The 19,543-nt window shown below is 44.6% G+C and overlaps 1 protein-coding gene across 2 annotated transcripts in view; it reads right to left on the reverse strand.

Annotated features, from left to right (window-relative positions):
- Positions 1 to 19,543, reverse strand: part of LOC139227893 (6-phosphofructo-2-kinase/fructose-2,6-bisphosphatase 2-like) — a 91,681-nt gene that overhangs the window by 39,024 nt on the left and 33,114 nt on the right. For both annotated transcript variants that reach the window (XM_070859025.1, XM_070859026.1), the window contains exons 3-11: positions 18,798 to 18,894; positions 16,964 to 17,030; positions 15,910 to 15,984; positions 15,267 to 15,323; positions 9,869 to 9,993; positions 9,252 to 9,459; positions 8,580 to 8,726; positions 8,150 to 8,254; positions 4,257 to 4,386 (exon numbers count right to left, since the gene is read on the reverse strand). In XM_070859025.1, the coding sequence (XP_070715126.1) occupies positions 4,257 to 4,386; positions 8,150 to 8,254; positions 8,580 to 8,726; positions 9,252 to 9,459; positions 9,869 to 9,993; positions 15,267 to 15,323; positions 15,910 to 15,984; positions 16,964 to 17,030; positions 18,798 to 18,894 (1,011 nt within the window). The remainder of the gene's footprint in view (positions 1 to 4,256; positions 4,387 to 8,149; positions 8,255 to 8,579; positions 8,727 to 9,251; positions 9,460 to 9,868; positions 9,994 to 15,266; positions 15,324 to 15,909; positions 15,985 to 16,963; positions 17,031 to 18,797; positions 18,895 to 19,543) is intronic.

Below are 19,543 nucleotides of genomic sequence, written 5' to 3' on the forward strand. Positions count from 1 at the left end.
GTTTATTGGGTATGAAGTGATTAGTGAGTGTCGTGACTTCTGGATATCATCCACTCCAACGTTATCCCTTGTAGGGGGTTGGAAGAACATGATCCGTCTTTCCCGAGTTCCCTCTCCCCTCCAATCCCCCACCCCCCCTGGTGTCTCTCCCCCCCAGTCTCTCTCTCTCTCTCTCCTCTGCCCCTCCGCCTCTCTCCTCCCCCGCACCCCACCTCGCCCCGCCCCCCCCCAAATCGCCTCTCTTTCCCCTCTCCCGCCCCTCACCCCCTCTTTCTCCCCCCGTCGCTCCTCACCCCCTCTTTCTCCCCCCCGCCCCTCACCCCCTCTCCCCCACCCTCTCTTTCCCCTCTTCGTCCCCCTACCCTCTCTTCCCCCCCACCCTCTCTTCCCCCCCACCCTCTCTTTCCCCTCTTCCCCCCCCCACACCCTCTTTTTCCCCTCTAACCCCCCCCCACACCCTCTTTTTCCCCTCTAACCCCCCCCCCACACCCTCTTTTTCCCCTCTAACCCCCCCCACACCCTCTTTTTCCCCTCTAACCCCCCCCCACACCCTCTTTTTCCCCTCTAACCCCCCCCCACACCCTCTTTTTCCCCTCTAACCCCCCCCCACACCCTCTTTTTCCCCTCTAACCCCCCCACACCCTCTTTTTCCCCTCTAACCCCCCCCCACACCCTCTTTTTCCCCCTCTAACCCCCCCCCACACCCGCTTTTTCCCCTCTAACCCCCCCACCCCCGCTTTTCCCCCTCTAACCCCCCCCACCCCCTCTTTTTCCCCTCTAACCCCCCCACCCCCTCTTTTTCCCCCTCAAACCCCCCCCACACCCTCTTTTTCCCCTCAAACCCCTCCACACCCTCTTTTTCCCCCTAGCCCCCCTCACACCCTCTTTTTCCCCTCTAACCCCCCGCCCCACTCCCTCTTTTTCCCCTCTAACCCCCCCACACCCTCCCTTTCCCCTCTAAATCCCCCCCACAGCGCCTCTCGCTATCGGGCCCAGGATCGCCGCTATCGGATCCCTGGCGGCCGCTCTCGGGCCCACACCCGAGGGAGCGAGTCCTGCGAGTCGGTGAGGAAGTGAGCCGGGGCCAAGCGAGTCAACGAGTGAACGAGTCCTGGAGGGGGGCGGGGGGGGGAGAGGGATCAAGTCCTGCGAGTTGGCGAGGGAATCAGCGGCGTCTCGGGCCTCAGGTCCTGCTTCTCGGCACCACGTGGAGGGAATGATTTGGGCTGGGGGGGGGCGGAGCCTGACAGGGGCAGGGCTTGTCGCCTGTCGGTCAAAAAGGTGCAGTACGGGGGGGGGGCTGGACGGATGCCCTCTGTCAAAGAAAAGTGCAGTACAAATAGTTACTTTGTTTATTTATATAGCGCCTTTAACGTAGTAAAGCGTCCCAAGGCGCTTCACAGCAGTGAAGACAAAACAGATAAATTTGACACCGAGACACAAAAGAAGAAATTAAGGCAGATGACCAAAAGCTTGGTTAAAGAGGTCGTTTTAAGGAGCGTCTTAAAGGAGGAAAGAGAGGTAGAGAGATTGGAGGTGTTTGGGGACGGAGTTCCAGAGCTTTGGGCCCCAGCAGCTGAAGGCACGGCCACCGATGGTTGAGCAGTTATAATGAGGGATGTTCAAGAGGGCAGAATTTGAGGAGTGCAGACATCTTGTGGGGTTGTGAGGCTGAAAAAGATTACAGAGATAGGGAGGGGCAAGGCCATGGAATGATTTGTAAACAAGGATGAGAATTTTGAAATTGAGGTGTTGTTTAACCAGGAGCCAATGTAGGTCAGAAAGCACAGGGGTGATGGGTGATAGTGACTTGGTGTGAGGTAGGACATGAGCAGCTGAGTTTTGGATGACCTCAAGTTTACATAGTGTGGAATGTGGGAGGCCAGTCAGGAATGAATTGGAGTTGTCAAGTCTAGAAGTAATAAAGGCATGGATGAGGGCTTCAGCAGTAGAAGAGCTGAGGCAGGGGTGGAGGCGGGCAATGTTACGGAGGTGAAAAAAAGGCGGTTTTAGTTATGTGGCCAGAAACTCATTTCAGGGTCAAGTATGACGCCGAGGTTGCGAACAGTCCGTTCACCCTCAGATTGGTGCCAGGGAAAGGGTTGGAGTCAGTGGTTAGGGAATGCAGTTTGTGACGAGAATCAAAGATAATGGCTACGGTCTTCCCAATATTTAATTGGAGAAAATTTCTGCTGAACCAATTCTGGAAGTCTGACAATTTACATACCAAGTAGGGGTCGAGAGAAATGGTGGAGAGGTAGAGCTTGGTGTCGTCAGCATACATGTGGAAACTGACTCCGTGCTTTTGGATGATATCGCCAAGGGGCAGCACATAGATGAGAAATAGGAGGGGGCCAAGTACAGATCCTTGGGTGACACGAGGGGGCGTGATGCGGGAGTGGGAAGAGAAGCCATTGCAGGAGATTTTCTGGCTATGATTAGATAGATAAGAATGGAACCAGGCGAGTGCAGTGGACAATGATGGAGAGGCGTTGGAGGAGGATGGAGTGGTGAACTGTGTCGAAGGCTGCAGACAGGTCCAGAAGGACAACAGAGGGAGTTTACCTTTGTCACAGTCATAAAGGATGCCATTTGTGACATTAATGAGAGCCGTTTCGGTACTGTGGCAGGGCGAAAACCAGATTGAAGGGGTTCAAACATTGAATTTAGAGAAAGGTGGTCACGGATTTGGGAGGCGACAACACGTTCAAGTACTTTGGACAGGAAGGGGAGGTTGGAGATGGGGCGATAGCTAGCAAGCAAAGTGGGGTCAAGGGTTTTTTTTTTTGAGAGGGGTGATGACAGCAGATTTGAAGGAGAGGGGATTAGTACCGGAGGAGAGAGAACCATTAGATGCAGGAAGAATGTTCCCATTGTTGGGGAAGTCCAGAATCAGGGGTCACGGTGTAAGGATAAGGGGTAGGTCATTTAGGACCGGGATGAGGAGAAACTTCTTCACTCAGAGAATTGTGAACCTGTGGAATTCTCTACCACAGAAAGTTGTTGAGGCCAGTTCGTTCGATATATTCAAAAGGGAGTTAGATGTGGCCCTTACGGCTAAAGGGATCAAGGGGTATGGAGAGAAAGCAGGAATGGGGTACTGAAGTTGCATGATCAGCCATGATCATATTGAATGGTGGTGCAGGCTCGACGGGCCGAATGGCCTACTCCTGCACCTATTTTCTATGTTTCTATGTTAACAATGTCGGCTAACATGCGAGCCAAACAAGGAAGGTGGGTGGTCAACAATTTAGTGGGAATAGCGTCAAGGGAGCAGGAAGTGGGTCTCGTGGACAAGATGAGCTTAGAGAGGTCAAGAGGGGAGATCAAAGAGAAACTGGAGAAAGATATGAGTTTAGGTCTAGGGCAGGTAGAAGCCTCAGATGAAGTTTGGCCCTGTGGGCGAGCTGAAGGAAGGGAAGTGGCAGAGGCAGCTGATCGGATGGTCTCAATCTTTGAGACAAAGTAGTCCATGAGCTCCTCACACTTGTTGTTGGAGGTGAATGTGGTGGAGACAGGGGAGAGAGGTTTAAGGAGACGGTTAGCAGTAGAGAAGTGTAGCCGGGGGTTATTTTTGCATTCCAGAACGATCCTGGAATAGTGAGCAGTTTTTGTAGACAAGAGTAGAATCCGATAATGTTTCGTGTGTTTGAGCCAGATCTGGGGGTGAATGGCTAAACCAGCTTTCCGCCACATCCATTCAAGTCTGCGCCCTTTGGACTTGAGGGAGCAAAGATGAGGGCTGTACCAGGGGGAACAGCCAGCTTGGGAGAGAGTAATCATTTTAATCGGGAGTAGGGCATCAAAGGTGGTGGTGAGGCTCATGAATAATGGTCACTTTGTCAAGTCAACAGAGTAACTGTGAAACTATACTCCAGCAAAGAGTCAATGCCTCAGGAGAGGCGAGGAAAATGGTGGAAAGAAAGTAAATAACAGGAGCTGATCTGAGTCAGGGTGGTGATAGGAATACAGCAGTTGGCCTCAGGGAAGGGGGGGGGGCAATTAATCAAGGTTCCAATTCCTTATTGCTGTGTGAATCCTGTTGGAATATACACGAGAACAGGATCGAGTTCAGCACCAAATCTTCACTGTACAGTAGCAGCTAATGCTTACTGCCCAGGCCAGTTGGTATTCAAGGAATTATAGCTCCGGGCGAGTCAGTGCCATCAAGAGAACTAGGCAGAAAACAAAAGTGAAGATGGGAAACGAGAAGCCATAAGAAGTATGTAGTACTATTCACTTTCTTATTGTTGTACCTGCTCCCTTATCCATAAAGTAAGCGATGAGGCACCTCATGACAGCCTGGTGCGCAATAACAAGAACGTTCCCTTGTCTCTCTAACTCCATGATGACAGGCTCCACCCGTTGGACCAAATCCTGGTAGGACTGAACACAAGCAGGTAGGTTACTAAATGGACTATATTGCAGCACTTCTTTTCAAATATATACTTTTTGAATTGAGAAAAATGTAAACCCACAAAAAAATACTTTAGAAAGTGCCTTGGGAATTATTTAGATAACATAACAAAAATGCAATGTGTCTAACAATTACAGCAATAATATCTAACCTATTTTTCTTAATTAATCTACTAAAATATATCACAGAACAAAACATAGCAACCAGACATTGTACAATTGCTGCTACTTAAGCCAAACCAGCTCATTCTCACTGACTGGGCTCATTTCCACAATACAGTCACCCACTAATACTGGAGCACTGCAGAAAAGTGTCATGGTACAGTGAGGGGAAGACAACGTTCTTCTGGACTATTGGTGAACTTTGTGAACAACAGTGCCCCAGTTTCATTAATACATTCTCAACTTCTGTCTGAGGCTGAACCAGACTGTTCGCAACCTTGATGTGATATTTGACCCTGAAATAAGTTTTCGACCACATGTCCGCAGGATAACTAACACTGCCTATTTCCACCCCCGTAACATCGCCCATCTCCGCTCTCACCTCAACTCATCCACCGCTGAAGCCCTCCTTTGTTAGCTCTAGACTTGACTAGTCCAATGCACACCTGGCTGGCCTCCCACATTCTACCGACGTAAACTAGTGATCCAAAACTCGGCTGCCCGTGTCCTAACTCGCACCAAGTCCCGCTCACCCATCACCCCTGTGTTCGCCCCTCCCTACCTCAGTAATCTCCTCCAGTCTCACAACCTACGCCCCCCCCCCACCCCCCAACAGATGCCTGCGCTCCTCTAAATCTGCCCTCTTGCGCATCGCTGATTATGATCACTCAACCATTGGTGGCTGTGCCTTCTGTTGCCTGGGCCCTAAGCTCTCGAAATCGCTGCCTAAACCACTCTGCCTCTCTTTCCTCCTTCAAGACGCTCCTTGACCAACCTGCCCTAATTTCTCCTCTGCAGCTCGATGTCAAATTTTTAATCTCATAATACTTCTGTGAAGCGCCTTGGAAAGTTTCACTATGTTAAAGGCGCTATATAAATACAAGCTGTTGTTGTTATAATCAAGTTAGTCGCTAGACTAAAATCGAAATGCAGTATGTAATTTTTCATGAGTGAACACATATCTATTTAATGTATTAAAAAATCTTATGTCTTATAAATTCAAATGTCCACATTTATAATGGAGATTCCTCATATAAATTTATCATGCAGCAATTACATGCTCTTGCCAATAGAGGCATTGCAGGAATTTATAATGGAAAAAAAATAAGCACATATTGTATGACTTTAAAATGGAGACTGAATTACACCTGTGTAGTCTGGACTAATTGTCCCCAGCATCTAACTTCGCATCACCTGAAAACTACACTTGGCCTCAACTCCATATGAGCAACAACATGGGAGATCAACAAGTTATTTTTTAAACTAATGCAGCTTTTAATTTTACTGCATCAATTACAAAAACATGAAAACAACAGAATTCAACCTCATCAGTTGCTTAGCAGCTCTGTGGACCTACGTCGAATATAAGACAGAAGTTAATACTGTATTGTAACAAGTTGCAGACTGGGAAAAAAGCAAATCTTAATTTTAACATTGAAACTATCACAATACCCAAGGGCCTGTTGAATTGCGTATGAAAATGTATTTGTTAAATAAGACCATATTTATCAAATACAAACATTGTACAATTTGTATTTATTAAAAATGAATAAGCTGATTTAATTTCTCCATTCTCAAGTGCTTGTTATAAAAAGAAAGGTGTCGACCGACTTGCTGTGCGATTTTAATCCAACCCGTGTGCTTACAGTGCCACCTAGTGACAGAGTTTCAGAACTGATCTATTGAATTGTATTAAAAGCAGAAAGTGCTGGAAATACTCAGCAAGTGAGGCCGCATCTGCAGCGAGAAAGAGAGTTAACATTTCAGGTCGATGACCTTTCATCAGAATTGGAAATAGTTTCAGATGTAACAATTTATAAGCAAGTACAGAGGCAGGGAAAGAAGGGATGGGAGGAAGGGGGGAAAGAAGGGATGGGAGGAGGGGAGGAAAGAACAAAAGGGAAGGCCTGTGATAGGGTGGAAGGCAAGAGAGATTAAATGACAAAAGGGAAGATGGTGCACGGCAAAAGGGGGTGGAGATAAGGAACAAGTCAAGGAACAAAACATGGATCTAGAGGAGCTTTAAATGGCAGCAGCAGAACCATTACCAGCACCTGTTGTCTGAAAAATGAGCGCAGTGGTTATAATCTGAAATTGTTGAACTCAATGTTGAGTCCGGAAGGTTGTAAACTGCCTTATCGATAAATGAGATAACTATTCCTCGAGCTTATGTTGAGTTTCATTAGAACAGTGTAGGAGACCGAGGACAGAGAGGTCAGAATAGGAGTGGAGCAGGGAATTAAAATGACAGGTGACCGGACGCTCAGGGTCCCGCTTACGGACTGAACGAATGTGTTCAGCAAAGCAATCACCCAATCGGCGTTCGGTCTCCCCAATGTAGAGAATGCACCGTGAGCAGTGAATACAGTATACTAAATCAAAAGTACAAGTAAACGCTGTTTCATATGGAAGGTCTGTTTTGGGGCCGTGGATGGTGGGAAGGGAGGAGGAAAAGATCAGGTATTGCATCTCTTACGCTTGCACGGGAAGGTGCCATGGGAAGGCGAGGTGTTGGGGGTGATGGCAGAGTGAGTCAGGGTGTCGCTGAATGGGGAGTCGAGGGGGAGAAGTATTTGGTGGTGGCTGGAGTTGGCAGAAGTGGCAGAGGATAATCATTGAATGTGGAGGCTGGTGGGGTGGTTGGTGAAGACAAAGGGGGACCCTATCATGTTTCTGGGAGGGAGGGGAAGTGTTGAGGAAGAAGTGCGGGAAATGGGACGGGCCCCGTCAACGACAGTGGAGGGGAATCTTTAACTTTTCTCATCTATGTTAAATTATCCAACATTTATCTGCTTCATTGAAATCAATTTCACATTGCCTCAATCTTTTGAGCCCTATAACTGTAACCACCAAAAGTTTAGGCATGTTAACATGTTAAGCTCATTTGCAAGCACGACATTTTGCTTCGGAGTCAGAGTTTCTCAAGCCTGTGCGAAAACTTCAATGCCAGGGTTGATTTACCCAATGGTGGAGATCCTGGCGCTGCGTCACAGGACATTAGTACAGACAGTTCCCATTACAGTCAGAGGGAGAGTTAAATTTTAAATGTAAATTTTAAACCAATAAAACACAGCCTGAAATTTGTGACCGGGATTGTAAAGAGATAGTGTGCAAACAGCTGCTTGAACTGCCTGAAATAGCTGGCGTGCTTAATGTGGTGCTTTTGTAATTGACGCCCATGGTAGCGACAAATGGTTGGTGCTATTTGCCCAATATAGCTGGCTGTGGACGGTTTGAGTGGTGGGGAATGTATGGCATTACATTCATGACCGGTGATGAAAAAAAACCATCACATTCTCGTACAATATTCATTGCTGTAGTTGCTATGCTGTTTGTTAAATTTGTAAAATATTCATTTTTCAGTTGCGACCAACTGCAGATGCTGCATGATTTCTGCGACCCAGCAAGGTGTTAGCAAAAAAAAGACTTCAATCATGTTTGTTAATCCATTCTTGAAGGGATATGAATCCACTGATCAGAGCTAAACTGATTTTATAACCCTTTTTACTCTGACTTACTTTTCCACAAAAATTATTGAATACAGAAAACATCAAAATCCCTGCTCCCATACCTCTCCTCCTGGGTAACGGTAATGGTACTTGTCCTGGTCTCGCAGAGCAAATTCGTCTGGGTATTGGTCCTGAATTTCACTGTAAGTCATCTCTTCACAAACGCCCTTGAAAGTGAGGTTAAGCACACTTATTTACAAATTTCCACACAGAACTATAGAACACAACAGAATTCTCAGTTTCCAAGATGGAAAGATAAATATTAAATTGATTTTGTAATCATATTTTGGTAACATGCAATTGTTTTTCTTAAAATGAAGGACAGGAAAGTGGAGGAAAAATGCTACTGAAATAGATAGTTTAAGAAATAAAAGGGCATTTAGGAACAGATACAACTGTAGTTATAATCAATTTTCCTTTTAATTCCATATATATTAAAAAGGAAAAAATAATAAAATGATTTGAACAGTTACATTATTTCTTTGTACTCACTGCATCAATCTCATTGAGGATTTTCCACTGTTCATAAGGAACACACAGGGCCTCTGCTGTTTGGATTGTTCGCCTCAGCTGACTAGTCCAAACCTTCAGGTCTGGAATTTTCTGCTCTTCAACAAAGTGGCGCAAGGCATCGGCGTACTTTAAAAAAAAAAGTGATGTATTAGTTAACGTAGCTACTTACTAAATCAGTAAGATCCATTTCACAAATTCTTCAAATACAATGCCAATCAGTTCTTGAACTTTACTTGCAACCTGATTAATCTAACTGAGCTTTTTTTTTAAAAAAACTAATACAAAAGCAAAATGCTGCGGATGCTGGAAATCTGAAATAAGAACAGAAAATGCTGGAAATAGTTCTGATGAAAGGTCACTGACCTGAAACGTTAACTCTGTTTCTCTCTCTCCACCTGCTGAGCATTTCCAGCATTTTGTTTTTATTTTACTGACCCCAGATAGTTTTTTAGCTTGCAAAAAGCCAACATGATTGCTGATTTACAAGTTTTCGATGCAAGTTGGCTATAGATCCAACCTCTTAAGATTGCAAAAGGAACACAATGGGGAAAGATTTGTACTGTCTGCAATGCATGCACACATTTAGGATTTTGGTGCAAATAGCACTGTATTAGGCGAATCAGAACTTTGCACTGCAAGGCCCTTCAGTACCTTTTTCCCTTGAGAAGATAACCCTGAATCACCGCCAATCCTCCCACAATTGTTGTATTCACTCTCTCCATGCCGGGTCAGGTAGATAGTACGTGGATAGACATGAATATTCATCAAGTAATAAACTATTTTGCTCTGAATGTAATCCTGGACTCTGTTCACTAGAAACCGTCGACCAACATTAATTACCTTAATGAAGGATAAATCCCTAAAGTTAAAAAAGCATAATCATAGTCGTTAAACATTAACAAAAGAAACAGTCAGTATGACGGTCCAAATAATAGTTTTCATTTTCAATTTCTCCAGGTAAAACAAGCGAAACAAGAAATAAATCAGAACTAGATTAATGACCAGACTTCATTGATGCAATATAATTATAGCAACCTGCTTCATACTCAACATTGCTTTAAATTCAAAATAAAATTCTCATATTTAGCATTATAGCAGCACTATTTTTAAAAACATATTTCAGTCATCTAGTTTTCCAATCTGTATCACGCTGTAAATTCAGCTGGCGAATGGTAGTAGAAAAGGTGGGTTGATCTGTCAATTAAACAATAAGCTAATCATTATTTTAGTCACTGATGACAATTTGATGCCCATTTTAAAACCCTTACTTGTCATAATCATCAGGATCCAGTGGTTCGTAGGTGACTGTATAACATGCAATTCGTTTGAGGAAATCATCCATAATACGGTCTTCTTCACACTCTGCATAGTCTGGGCTTGAAACCTTCACCTCCTGTACATAATATGTGAAAGGTCTTACATAAGCTATGCCAGACACTGCTTAGATATACAACCAGGAATAAATCATGCATCGGTTTCTTAACTCATACATTCTGCCAGAGAAGCAAAGTGGTTACATCAATAAATCTTTAGGTTGACATTACCCAAGATGGCACCAAATGGCTGTACAATCGGATAGGATAGGTAATCTGAGCAAAACCAAGTCATTGGGCTCAGTTTTCCCCAATGCCGTTTTTTGGCGCATTTCAAGAGTTACGCCTGTTTTTTTTGACCCAGACTACTCCAAAAACGTAACTTGGGACATAGACAGCGGAATAAAAATACCTGTTCCCACTAGTGAACATTCTCTCCGCCCTTACAGCAACTTGGCACTGTGCAGCCTGCCCTTTAACCTAAGGTGGAGCCTAATGACTGCACTGAAAAAACGCTGCGCCCCTTCCCACTCCCCAACCCCTTCTGCACATGCACGGAAAAAAAACTTTTTTTACGTGACTGCTATGGACGCACATGCCCAGTACCACCTCCTGGTCTGCATTCGACCATTTTTAAAGAGCCAGTTGCGTGTGAGCACTTTAATTCTCAGTGGAAAAGTTGGAGCTGCAATATGCAACGCGGCTCAAGGACCAAGAATTGCTCACAGGATGAAGTGGAGGCACTAGTTACTGTAATTGAGGCCAGATGGCCTGAGCTGAGGTCACACAAAAGTTTCACCAAAGGAAAAGAAGAAACGCTGGAACCAACTTGCAGAAGATTACTGTGTAATGTTGACCACCCCGAGGTCTGGAGGCCAGTGCAAAAAATGGCAGGACCTTGATCAAGTAGTAAATGCAAGTAATATTTTCATTTATTCACTGGGATTGTAATTGTTAATGTGACCATCTGTATGACCCACCCAGCAGAACGCCACACTCTCTTAAAAAGTTACATTTTCATCTTTGCAGAGGAAGGTGGCACACAACAAAAGAGAAAGAACTCGAACAAGAGGAGGCCCGGCAAATCTACATTCACTGACACACTTGGAAGAGGGTCGCTGCTTTGATGGGTCCTGCCTGGAGAAAAGCAACCACCACTGCACAAGTTGGGCCAACACACGAGGGAGAGGGTAAAGTCCTGCAAATTCCACAGTCTGGCTTTGCTAAAAGTCAAGTACTGAGCAGGCTAGCCATGCTTCGGTTCATGGGGATGTCTCCGTCAGCTACACTTCAGTTGATGCAATGTGCTATCATTCATCATGGTCCTTCAAATGAGTGCGCTGCCTGTGCTGTGCGAGCCTATTCATGCCACCCACCCTGCCCCCTCCTCTGCTGCTAACCGTTCGTCTGTTCTGTTATATTTTGCAGAACTTGAGGCCAATCCTGACGAGGCTGAAGCCGATGCAGAAGAAATTCCAGACGCAGACGAGCCTGAAGAGGAGAAATCTTACAATCCCACCTTCCAGACCAAGAACAAGGGGATGAGGAGGTGGGGCAGGGGGAGGATGAAGCCCCCACTCTTCTATTCACTCTGGAGGTGCAGGTGCTGCCCATCGAGGTGCCAGCCCCTTTCCTGAGTGGTACGAGTGTTGGGACATTCCATGGTTTCGCACAGTCCGAGGCTGCAGGTTCCACTGGGGTGCAGCGAGCCACACCCAGGGCTCCACTGTCTGAGACTGTGGGTCCCAGTAGGATGCAGCGAGCCATGCACAGGGTAAGAAGGGGAAGCAGGGCTCGACTGCGCTCTCCTGAGATGCAGGATCTAACAGATGTGGTTCAGATGATGGCAATGAGATTGTCAGTCAGTTCACTGTCGTGTGCTGCATGCTGCATAACTTAACAACACAACTTTTTAAACTAAAGAAGAATCATTTCCATTATTTGTTCCATTAACACAACACAACATTACGGAACAGGTCCAAACAGGAAACATGATCCATTTGGAATAGTTGCCGCTGAGCATTCAAGCAGCAAAGTGTTCATGCATGAGCTGCTGGTGCAAGGCTCGAGCAATCGTTAAAAGGACTTGATGGCCCGTCCGCCCTCCTCTGCCATCGTGCTCCAGGTTCAGGTAGTTGCATGGCTTCCTCCTCCTCCTCCTCGTCACCTGTGTGCTTCTCCTCATCATCAGCCACTCTCACCTCAGGTGGGTCTTCTACTACCAGCTGCTGCTGCCTCATCTTGGCTAAGTTATGCAGCATACAACAGTGAACTGACCACAATCTCAGGGGAGTATTGCAAGTAGCCTCCGGAATGGTCCAGGCATCAGCAGAAACGCTGCTTCAAGATGCCAATGGTCCTCTCTATGATGCTGCGCTTCGCAATGTGTGACATGTTGTATTCCCGGTCATCTTCGGTCTGGGTTACGCGTAGGGGCATCATAAGCCAGGTGGCGAGGCCGTATCCTTTGTCCCCCTGCAGCCAGCTCTGCCCTTCTGGCTGCTGCTGAAACATGGCAGATATAGTGTTTTCGCTTAGGATGAACGCATCATGGGTGCTCCCAGGGTATCTAGCATCAACTGACATGATGCAATGTACGTCGTCACAGATGAGCTGCACATTATTGGAGTGGAAGCCTTTTCTGTTCCTGTACATCTTGGAATCCTCCAAAGGTGCTCGCAAGGCGATGTGGGTACAATCAATGCAGCCCTGTACCTTTGGGAAGCCAGCAATCCTGGAGAAGCCCGCTGCCCTGTCATGCATTGCCTGGGCAGTCATGGGGAACTTTATGTAATCATTCCTCCGGGCATATAGTGCAGCAGTCACCTGCTGAATGCAGATATGTGTTGCATTGTTGAGAAATGGAGCACATATCCCCAGTTGTGGCCTGGAATGATCCAGATGCATAAAATGAAAGTGCAGCTGTAAGCTTTACTTCAACTGACAAAGCAGTCCTTCTGATGCTTCTAGGGCGCAGGTCGGCTTGTACTAACTCTCAGATCTCAGTTACAATTTCTTTGCGAAAACGCAGCCTTCTCACACAGTCTGCATCACTCAGGTGCAGGTATGAACGCTCGTCTCGATATACCCAATGTGGGTAAGGCCTCCTGCCGAGGTTCCTCATGCGATGATGTCGAATCAATCGTCTCCTCCGCAGCACCATCATGCAAAAGGCTTGCACGAGGTATGCCAGTGTCAATATTGCCCCATAGTTAAATTGTAGCTTTACAAGAAGCTCAAAACAGCAGAACAAGGGACTCAAACCTTCTTTTCTCTCTCTCTCTCTCTCTCTACCCCCCAAGGTTGATGCCCTAGTATGGACCACACCCTGGTCTGCGCATCTGCAATAGGCTTGCTTAGAGCGGGAAGCTAGGCATTCAATGAAGACATTTGGGGCAACGAAGTCTAATTCAATTCTTTAATTTTAGATTTTTTTTCCAAAGTACCACCCCACCAACGACCAAAATTCTCCTTACCGGGCTCTCGGGCCGGCCGGCAGAATCGCTCCCTCGCCCGGACACAGGGGCTCGGCGTCCACCCTTCCCCCCCTGGGCTTCTTTTGAAGTTGCTGTATAGTCTAAGGGTTCTCATCCCTTCAGTTCAGCTTCCACACACACCCACCCTCCCCCGGGTTTCTTTTGAAGCCGAGCCCGTAGCCCGTGTCCGGGTGAGGGAAAAATTCTGTCGGCCGACTCTCTGACCCTCGAGCCCGGTGAGGAGACGTTTGGTGGTGCGGTGGTACTTTGAAAAAAATCTAAAATTAAAGAATTGTATTAGACTTCCATTTTCTCCCTTTTGACTTTGAAAACACTAAGCTTCTTTGTCTTCTTGACTCTCTCCAAAACTTCGCATAAAAACAATGGTGTCTTTCTGCGCCGATTTTTAATGTGCGCTGGTTTTTCTTAAGTGCCCAGAAGGTTTTTTTGAGAGGGGTCACACACACTGTCCTCGGAAAAATGTAAGTTGGCCAAACTTGCTTAAATGTGAAAAACTGGTGCAGATATCAGGTTATGTCCCCTTTGACGCAAAAAAATACTAACCGAAAAAAATCGTAACTAACTGAGTTATGCTGGCGCAGAAACTTTGGGGAAACTTGGATATTTTAAATTTACGCCAAAAAAACACGGCGCACGCCAAAAGAACTACGCAGATAACTGGGGAAAATTGAGCCCATAAGCTCGGATTTAGAATAAGACAGCACCATTCAGACATAATACAGAACATTTGGGGGTGTGGGGGAACTTTTGGCTTTGCTGTACCTTTCTTTCCTTTGTAGAAAAAAATAAATAAAATATCAGCAACATTTTTCTAAATTAAAAAAAAACTTTATTGCTGCCACGGAGATCCTCCTAGAGTGAGATCAGGCTCCCTCCAGCTAGGCCACTTAGTTACCTCTGCTACTTATCTGTGTATCCCAGAGCAGTTCCACTGCAAACAGGCATAGTTGTATTTAAACTAACACGCGAGCTGCTCCAGGGACTCTGGACTTCAGGCTACAAGTCGGGGGGAGGGGGGGGGGAAATAGCGGTTATTAGGGTAGTTTGAAGTTGTTCTCCTACTATTTCCAGTGGAGCTACTTTGGGATACTATTTTAATTGATAACAGCAGAGTAATGTAGTAGAAAGAACACTATTCGGAATTATTTTTTTCTTTAAGAAGGGGAAAGAATTGGAAACAAAATAACCCCTCCAGACGTTCCTTCATCTTTAAATAAAAACAAGGGTAGAAAAGGTTGTGTGCTAACACTGCAAGAGTACTGTTTAGTGTTAAAGCATACAATGCAGGATTCCCTGGAGGCAGACCATTGTCCTATGCAAAAGTTTCAGGAGGTACCATGTGACCAAGGTTTACAAGACATGGTTTCCCCCCTACTCAGATTCCACATTTACTTCAGAATTAAAAAAATGCTTTTTAAAAAAAAAATATAGAGTAAACCGATTTATATTTACCATCAAAAAGTAGAATTTCATATTCCACAAGACTAAATAACCTGCTGATACTCAGCATGATAAAGATAGCCATGCAGGCCCAAAGCACTGTGCTATGGAGAAGGACATGGATTTGTGCCCAGCATCCTCCACATACCATGTGCGCAATATCAGCTGTGCCAGTATGCAGAAAAGGCAAGCAGAGGTCAAGCTCTTCCTCACAGGGAGAGAGGAAAGAACACACAAATCAGAGGGAAAATTGTCTTCTGAACCTTCTGGTGACCATTTCACAGTGACATTAGTGGCTGCCTAGTTATCTGCTATTGTAGCTGGGAATGATGGAATATCTCTTTACAAGAAAATGGTTTGCTAGATCTTATTTGGGAGAAAGCTCTGGGTTGTAGGTAATAGATGCGAGCACCTACCTTTATATTTGCAGCAATGACATCTGGATCATCACAAACAGATTCAACAAAAAACACCTGGGAACAAACAGTCATTCTGCCTTAGTGAAATAGTCAACTAAGATCACCCCAATACCCAATAATCTGTTGCATGATCACATACAATGAATATCCCAGATAATAAATGCAAGCGGTCAAAAAAAAGGGAAATATTTGATTACTGTAGCTACTTTTATTTCAAACTTCTTTAAAACACCTTTGTGCATATCATTTTAAAAAAATGTACAGCATACGTATCCCATTACAATACTAGAAAAACAGCAAGCTCTGCAATCAATACAGGAACTTTAACTTGCCGTAGCTGATAGCAGTTACAGATAATTCATATTGGATATATAAAATCTTATGGTAAATAGGTTTTAATTCATTAGTAATTCACAAAGAACCTTCTACTCCACAACAGCATACATAATTCTGGCCATGCTGGAAGATTTTTCAAAATGCAAGTTGTTTTCATTCAGTTGTTACTTTAACTAAGTTGTTAAGAATAAATAAAAATAAAAAAAGTTAAGTAACATGTTGTACAAAATGGATAAATTGAGACAAAAACTCATTCACTTATCAAGACTTAATAGTCAAAATGATTGTTAAGATAAACTCTGACCTTAAATTCACCATCACGTGCAAAATCCAAAATTAAATCCCTCCTCTCTCTGGTTGTGTTAGTTGCATCAAATACCTGGATGGAGAAAAAAAAAGAAATTGGCTCTAAATTTAAATTTGCACATAAATCAAGAGTCCAATAAACACAAATAATGAACTCCCAATGCTACTAAAGAATGTGACCCTTTGTAAATGAAATAACAACTCAACAGTATTCAGTAGCAACCCCATACCTCCAGATGGGGAGCACTGGATTTCCAACTCTTTGTTAAACCGTCACTTTAGGTCAGTAGCCTCATTGCATGGCAGATGGCTGGGCTGCTAGACTTAGCACTGTATTGAAGGACAGGGGTGCATTTCAGTCGTGAGGAAAAACTGGCTGACAGTGCAAGGTCGCAGAACCAGATCGCCCATCGGCTAATCACAGACTCTCAATGACACCACAAAAACAGCATCACAGACCACAGGGGAAAGCATGGCAAATTGGAGTAGTGGTGGAGAGTCATCTGAGGGGAAAAAAGGGAGGGAATAACAAAAGCTGTTTAATGTCCATGTGTTAACTTTATTCATAATGAAACAGAATAAAATGAAAGTGCCGGAGCAAAGGATTGAGAGTTAATGGATAAACATATTGAACGGATGAGATCCCTTTATCAACCATCCCCTTTGGCACTAGTTTTTCCAAAGAGATTACATTTTGTAGCATTAATTTCTCATTGCATGACAATTTTGTGGTCTACACAACTTAATGGTATTGGTATAGCTATTATAGCAATATGTACAGTTCAATAGAAATAAAGCACCAAATTAATTCATTTATTAGGATTTGCTAAGTCCCAATTATAAACCTGTATATTACTGGGAACTGTAGCAGGAAAATCCTTTCATGTTTCAATGAAAAAGCTTTTACTTTTAATCGCTGAATGTGAAAAAGGTCAAATGCTATAAATAATAAGAAAAGCAACAATCACATAGGGTAAGCATGTAAAACACTGAAAGAATTGAGTCTGATAAGAGTGTGGATAGAATTATAACATTAAAATAAATCAACTTACTGCAATCTGTCCATGTTCATCTGTGAGGTAGGTTTTCAAATCCTTCAATGCTTCTAAGGCGCACTCTCTACGGGCAAATTAATAACCAAACAAATAGTTCAGCATGGTTGAGCTTAGATTTTGGTCAGGTAGCCAGTTTAATTTTGATTTGTAACTTCATGCAATGTCAAATTATCTGTGCAGCTCCACAGGTGGAAGAGACACAATAAAAGCACAGGAACTCTATAGCACTGAGCACGCTGAGGGGGTCATATGCAGTGTACTCTATAGTGCTCATGATGCTCTCTCTTCATCCTTCATTGCTGCCATGAATTTTCTATCTTGGAGTCCAAGTTATTGCAGAAATCCTCTGTAGCTGCTACCTAGAAGGCTATATATTGTCCCACAACATTACTGAACTCGGTGTTGTACAGATTTGGTAAGAGCCCCATCAGTCTAGTCCTGTACAATCTTAAAATGAGTGTAACAATTGGATTTCAAATGGATGCAGACTAAGCCATTTTTTTCAGCTGGTAAAAATAACTGTCTACAGTCTCACTACATTTTTCAAATCAGGCACACCATCCTTTTTAAACATTTCCCAACTCCATGTGCACAGAATAAAATATTTGTGAAGAAACAGTACGCAACTTGCATATTACTCCACACAACAGCCATTTTGAATCTTTTTAATAAGGACAGTTCTGTGTACTATATACTTTGTTAATAAACAGTGAGCTTTCTGCCCGAGTTCAAATATTTAGGAATTAGTTGGTAATTTTTCTTAATATTCTGACAAACTCATTATTTGTCATTATTGTTCCCCATGTGAATTCAGCAATTATACATCTTTTTTCTTTACCCCCCTTTTTTGTGCTCCATCATGTAACTACCTTCAACTGAAATGAAAGATAGTGGCTTGTTCACGGGTCTTGATAATACATTTCTGGAAATAGCCAGTGGGGGGCTACGAACAATTCAAACCAGCTCCTTTCCTTCCTCTCTCATTGCTTCCTCAGATGTGAAATTCACCACATGAAAAATCTGTTACGAAATATAGTTCCTACACAATTCCAATAAAAATGTTACTTCACTTCCTCAATGGCTCAATAAGTTTACCCAGTAAGTACTGGGCCTAACAGATCAGTAAGATTCCAGGTTTGATGCTTAGTTTGAGCAAGGCAAAACTTTTCTCCTTCCCCTTCCCCCAAGTTGCTTACAATTGCATTCTCAAACTCTAAACTGACTAGCCATTGGCCCTGCATTCGCCACTGCAACTGTTAATTTACTCAACTTCCACCTTTGATGCCCTTTAAGACCCTCCCTGAAATCCATTTCTTTGACCAAGCTTTTGGTCATGCCTCCTAATCTCTCATTCTTTGGCTTGGCACCCATTTTCTTAATACTTCTGTGAAGCACCTTGGAACAATTTTATATGTTAACCACCTATATAAATGCAAGTTGTTGACAGATTCCATGCCGCTGGATTAGGGAGGGTAAAGCCGATCAGGATTCCTGCTTCTGATAGCTGGAAATGTATGGGTGGACGTCAGACGAGGACAGGATTGAGCTCAGTTGTGATGAACCCAGGAGCTGAATAGCCTGAAGTTTACATATGAATAACCGTCACATGGGCACAGTACCCAAATGCCAGCTGCGACCATGAAACTATAGGTCTTCAGAACAGATGGGCAGGGGTACGGGGGGGCAGAGGGGAAGAGAATTGCCGAGTGGAAAAATAAGATTACTTCAACAGCACATTACTAACCTTGCTTCTATACTAGTTACCTACTTAACCATTTGGGCAAATTATTAAACATATTGTACTCAGCACAGACTGACAAAATGCGTTTACTTTCTGATTTTCATAGCTTCTTCATTGTCATGACGGAAAAATTCGAATGACTTGTACGATTTCACAGCTTCACGGCGATACTGACCCAGATTGAAAACTGCAAGTCAAAGGAAAAGGTATAAGTAATAAAGAAACTGGATATGCAGAGCTGGATTTGCTTTAAGGGGGATTCCAATTATTCAATCCTGTCTCCTGGAATGCTTGCTCCTCCCTTTTCTAGTTCAAGGAATCTGTAGTATACAGGTGCAATGTCGAGAATCCAGAACCCTCAGGACCAAGGCCGTTCCGGATTCCGGGCTTTCGATCGTCTTTCTGACGTCATGAATCCGGAAACACCTGATCCCAGGTTCGGGAACATCGGAGGGGGGGGGGGGGGGGGGAAAGAGAGGGGAAAGAGAGAGGAGAAAGTGTCCCTGCCGAGGTGGAGCCCTAGCCGTGCATGAGCTGTTCAGGCGGGCCATCGGCCAGGCCCCGTGGTAAGGGCAGCGGCGGCAAGACAAGCGACGAGGTAAGGGCAGCGGCGGGGCCCCAAGGTCAGCGGGTCCGGATTCCGGACGACCCTACCACCGATCGGTCCGGAGTCCGGATTTTTGACATTGCACCTGTATTAAGGTTCCGGTTATGTCACACACTCCTTATTTAGGCATCACTCTCACCTCTGCGTGGCCCCTCAGTACATTTCCCATTAAGTGAGCAGCTACAAGCCATCGCAGGTCCCTGCCACACCTATAGCTGCACTCTTACCA

The sequence above is a fragment of the Pristiophorus japonicus genome, chromosome 17 (genome assembly GCF_044704955.1).
Source record: "Pristiophorus japonicus isolate sPriJap1 chromosome 17, sPriJap1.hap1, whole genome shotgun sequence".
Lineage (NCBI taxonomy): Eukaryota > Metazoa > Chordata > Chondrichthyes > Pristiophoridae > Pristiophorus > Pristiophorus japonicus.